Source organism: Stegastes partitus, unplaced genomic scaffold (assembly GCF_000690725.1).
Source record: "Stegastes partitus isolate 25-593 unplaced genomic scaffold, Stegastes_partitus-1.0.2 Scaffold188, whole genome shotgun sequence".
Taxonomy (NCBI): Eukaryota; Metazoa; Chordata; class Actinopteri; family Pomacentridae; genus Stegastes; species Stegastes partitus.
Genome location: NW_007577919.1, coordinates 502241 through 507546, shown reverse-complemented (window position 1 = coordinate 507546; position 5306 = coordinate 502241). Strand labels below are relative to the sequence as shown.

General features: G+C 39.8%; 2 protein-coding genes across 2 annotated transcripts in view; one reads left to right on the top strand and one right to left on the bottom strand.

The window, feature by feature from the left end:
• Positions 1-2029, top strand: part of arpin (actin related protein 2/3 complex inhibitor) — a 13095-nt gene extending 11066 nt beyond the window's left edge. The window contains exon 6 of the mRNA XM_008280237.1: positions 583-2029. Within this exon, the coding sequence (XP_008278459.1) occupies positions 583-591 (9 nt within the window). The 3' untranslated portion in view covers positions 592-2029. The remainder of the gene's footprint in view (positions 1-582) is intronic.
• A 630-nt stretch (positions 2030-2659) lies between these two features.
• Positions 2660-5306, bottom strand: part of anpeplb (alanyl (membrane) aminopeptidase-like b) — a 24785-nt gene continuing 22138 nt past the window's right edge. Inside the window, exons 19-20 of the mRNA XM_008280236.1 lie at positions 4451-4514; positions 2660-3290 (exon numbers count right to left, since the gene is read on the bottom strand). Coding sequence (XP_008278458.1) covers positions 3132-3290; positions 4451-4514 — 223 coding nt within the window. The 3' untranslated portion in view covers positions 2660-3131. The remainder of the gene's footprint in view (positions 3291-4450; positions 4515-5306) is intronic.

Here is a 5306-nt window from a genome sequence, read left to right as displayed (position 1 = left end):
CTTCTGGAAAAAAAAAGGCACATTATGTATTCGGGCCTCAATAAAAAAAAAGTCATGCTATAGCATGTCGTTTTTGGCAGTGCTATTGGCTTGCCCTGAAATGCTACTGAGTAGCCTTGTAAAGCCAGTGACATGCCTAGGAATGTTTATTACTAGCATAACAATGCTTATTACTGGCCTCTGCTAGTGATTGGACCATTTAGATTGTAGAAAACAAGCTGACCAATAAAAATCCTGCATGCTGATGAGTAGCCACCTCAGACCTTCATCAGGAGGTTTTATATGGACGAAGAGCACCGGAGCTTTATTATATATATTATTGTAGATATAGGAGCTTCATTTCAACATGTAAATGTAAAACATGAGAAACCGGTGAAGTGTTCTGGACTTTAAGAACTTGTGTTCTGGATTCGGTCCGATTTCTACCAGCAGTTACACAACATGAGTCCCGTGTGGACGAACTCGCCCTCTTCATTATACAGAACAAGGATGTTTGTAGCTGGTGGTCGGTGGGTCAGAATCCTTCAGAACTCAAACGGAAACCCAAGACGACTCACTCCTCCATCTTTGTTTGTCCCGCAGGACGACTGAGGAAACGCTGAACTCTGGGCTCTGATTGGTCCTCCAGGTCCGAACAATGTTTAACTGTGAGGAGGAGAACCTTCATCATCGCTGCAGTTTGGGACTCGAGGGGTTCTGTCTTTGAAAGTACACTCCTCTCTTCTTGTGTACTTTGGATCAGAGCCCACATTTATAGGACAGAACCTCCACACCCTGCTGTTGTTTACTGTTCTTTGTTCTCTGTGTTCTGTCCACAGTAACTTTTATATCTGAGCATTCTTCTATACAAACAGCTGTTTCTTGTTAGGAAGCTTCATTATCTCTGAGCGCTGTCAGACACTATTTTCATAAATATTTAAAATGATTCAGGATCATAAAAATCTGGTTTTTGCTTCGTTTTCCCCGAATCGCTTCGGCGGCGGCGGAGAGTCGACTCGTGGAGCATCAACAGTCACTTCAATAGGAAACACATCAGGCTGAAAAACACATGAAGGGTCATTTGTTGCCAATAAAATATTTTAAAATGAGAAAATTTCATAAACTGGATTGTGAAAAACAAACGTGACTATCTACGGAATTAGTCACCAGTCTAAGGATGCTAGCCTAAAAAAGGTACTGACGAGCCTAATGATGCCAGTGACTATCCAAACAGTGCAAGTAGCTAGCTATGGAATCTATTAGTAAGGCTAGTAATGCTTGTCACTAGCCTAATAATGCCAGTGACTAGCTTAGTATGCTCGTCACTAGCCTAAGCCTAAGAATCTTATCACTAGCCTAGGAATAGTAGTTGTTAGCCAAAGAATGTATTTGCTAACCGGGGAATGCTTGTGCCATGCTTAGGAATGCTGGTCACTAGCCTCAGGATGCTAGTGACTAGCTAGTGACTAGCCCTGTAATGCTAGTGATGATCCTAGGAATGCTAGTTGCTAGCCTAAGAATCTTTTCCTTGAACTAGGGATGGTTGTGTGTAAGAAGTATTAACTAGCTTGGTAATGCTAGCAACTAGGAATGCTAGTTGCTAGCTTAGGGATGGTATTGACTAATGATTGATTAAGCGATTCAGAATCACAAAAGGTGGTGTCGGAGAGTCGACCCATTGAGCCTTAATAGCCACATTAATGGCTGATATATCAGACTGGCGTTATCATTTAATACCAATAAATTATTTAAAAATTCAAAACTTTTAAAAGCCAGTACATATTTGGTGAAAAGCATTTTGACTTCTTATCTTAACATATAAACATACTGATGCCATTTTGTCCAATTAAACAAAGAATAGAAAAGATAAAAATAACTGACGGCGCTCTTGTTACAGCTAGCGGCCCTGCCAGCTGCCGAGCTAGCCTTAACTGAAGCTAACTAGTACCTTTTTCTTGTTTCTTGCATTTAAAAAAACATCTAACTTGATGCTTCAAGTGCTTAGTTTGTATAATGTATAATAATTCAGCAGCGAAATCTAACAGTAATTTAAAAAAAAAAAACAACACCAGATAAATTAGTGCTGCTAATGGCTAACTAGCCTAGCTTAGCTTAGCTTAGCAGAGCAGTGGTAACTGCAGCCTCTGACTCCAGTGAAATGCATGTTGTTGTTTTTTATTACATATAAATGATATAATGATTAAAACCCAAGGCGCCCTCTGGATGTATGTGCAAGTTCACGTGTGTGCAGCATCAGTAAATTCTAACTGTTGCAAAGCTAAAAGTTATAGAAACTGAAGGTAGTTAACTACAAGTGACAACAAAAAAAAAACGTTGAAAAAGCTTAAAAATAACCGACGGAAGAGTTAAAGTGCATCAAGTCTCAGTCGGTTAAATAAGGACGAACGTGTTAAAGTGGCTTCTGAGCTGAAGGCAGTGCTTCCTCTGAATCAGAGTTCAGTCAGCGCTGATTAATAATCCACCTTAAGGAGCATAAAACAAGATTAAACATCTGATAGTTTGCGTGCGAACCTTTACTTCCTGCTGCTGTCTGACTAACTGGAACAACAACCCTCTGCCTTGATATCTGCTGCTCCACGGAAACAGTCCAGAGGTTAGAAACACTCCCAGCGGTCGTGTTAAAATGTTGGATGAACAAGATGGAAACAGAGACTCCTGCTCCACACAACGGTGATGTTTTATTATTATTAAAAAAATAACGAGGATCATTTTTTGATTACATCTCATATAACACACACACATAAACACAAATACTGAAAAGTGCGTCCGAGACTCGGCAGCACGGAGACGCTGGCGGATCGGAACTGATCCGTTTGCTGCTACAACAGGTTCAGTCCATCAGCGCCGTACGACTGGATCGCTTTGATATCGAGGCAACAGCGGCAAGACAAAAAAGGATTTTGTAAATATGATTGTTTTGAAATAAATATACATGTGAAAAGCTGATGTGTGCTGTATCAACATCACGAGCAAATGGTTTGAATAAACTACAAACACATGAACACTCGTCTCTCAACTGAATCTCAATCCAGGATCACTCTTCTTGAAACGTCGCTCGACTGTCGCAGGCTTTCTCGGCTGCAGGTCCACGAACCGGCAGCTGGTCCGAAGGCTCTGAAGCTCCTGGTGAACTAATGGTACCGCTCTTCCTCAGTGTGAGCTTCGAACCACTGCAGCACGGCGTCCTTGTTGTTGTTCACCCACTCGATGTTCACGCGGGTTTGTTCGATGGCCTGCTGAGCCGCTCGGACGCCGGAACCGAGCTCGTACACGTCCGCAAAACGCTCCAGCTGCAAACAGAAGCAGAAGACACGACGTCTGAACAAGAAAAACTCTGATCTGTTTTGTTCGTCTGTGGTTTCGTTCGCCGCAGCAGCGCAGTGAAGTTCATTTATTGCTCTACAGCTAAAAGCAACTAAAACAGCACAAAATCATAAAAAAGTTTAGTTAGAAATAACTTGCAAAACCCAAAAATGATGGATAGAAAAGTTAATTATTCATTAGTGTAAGCTAAATCATGATGGATAATGAGCTATGAGTGATTTATTTAACAGTTGAAACCTTAAAGTGACGAAGAAATGTTGGAAAAGCTAAAAGTGTAGCTGAAAGAGACTCGTGAATCGTGGGAAAAAGCAAAATTTATACGTGTAAAAGTTTAAATAATTAGCTAAAAGTAACATATAATTGTTTAAAAAGCTAAATGTGCTGGATTAACAACAGAAATATGTAATAAATATTCAGGCAACAGTTCAGATTTAGCTTAAAGTGATAAAAACTGGTAAAAACAGGCTAAAAGTGCTGGATTAATACTTGAAATAATGAGCTAAGAGCAGGGACGAAACAGCTGAAACACAAATTAGATCTAAATAGAGATACAGGAGCAGCTGAACGAGGAGAATAAGTTTTGATAAAACTTGAAGTAACGGCTTAAATGTAGCTGAAAGAAGCTCGTGAATAATATAAAATCTAAAATGAACAGACACCAGTTGAAATGATTCGCTGAACAAACTGTGAACTGGTAAAAGTGAAGGTACATTCATGGACATTTAATGGACAATTCATCAAAATATCTAAAACTAAATAATGGATCTGACAGTTGAATGAAGATAAATGAAACAAAAAACAAAGTTAAAAGGCCAAAAATAATATAAAAATGGTTGAAATGTCTTTAATAAAGACAGCAAACTGTTCTAATTTAGCTGAAATAAGACGTCCAGTTTGTGTCACTACAGATAACTGACTAAAATAACTTGAGTATTGAGGTTGACGCTGATTTAAACTTTAGACATGATACGGGGGAAACTGTAAAACCTGAACACGTCGCTGACGAACGCGTCGCTGATACGTTATCAGGGTGTTTCTTCTGACTCGGTTTTGGCTTGTGATTAGAGCTTCTGCGCTTGAACGCCGATAACTATCGTATAAACAGCACAGAGGATTCATGAATTACCTCCTCGAGCTCGAACGGCGTGGAGAACCTGCTGGTGACGCCTTGGATCAGAAGCGACGCGTCTCTGGAAAATAAAGGAAACAGCGTCAGCGAAACAGGAAGCTGCGCTTAAAGCAGAACTGGTGAAAGAAACGGTCCAAATTCACATAAAAGTGACGTAAAAAACAACACATGTAAAATATTTAACAGTTCAAATAAGCTAAAAATATGAATTTTCACAAAGTTAATAATCAACTAAAAATAGCTTATAAATGCTAATTTAAAAAAAGCTCAAACTAACCGATTTAACGCTTTAAATTCAGCTAAAAATATCAGAACTGTTGCAAAAGCTAAAATCATAATAACTGTAACTATTAAAATATAGATCTGAAAGTAACGCCGTTGCTTTAGAAGCTAAATGCGACGGACGTAACAGTTGAACTTCAGCTGAAATAAACTAATAGAACCGTAAAGTCCCACATGAGCAGCTGTCAGGACCGACTCAGAGTGGATGGAACTAAAACTGCTGATAACGTTAATCTCAGTTACGTCCTCACACGTCGCTGTTTGCTGTAGAAATGAAACCGTCCATCATGTTTGTTTGGCCGATAAACTTTATGAAGCACAACTAATGATAAGCTCAGATTGACCAGCTCGACCTTCGTCCTGGATCACAGATTTTATGCTCCGCTGTTTATTATGGTCCGTTCTTTACTGTCTCTTTATCCGAAACTGTACTTCAGTAGCTTCAGTAAACTCGGTTTACAACGACCAGGAAGCGCAAACAGACGAAGCACGTATCACTGCTCTACGGGACGGTTGTTTAAAAGGTCAGCGTGAACGAAAACACAGCTAAAGTCATGGAAACACAGCTAAC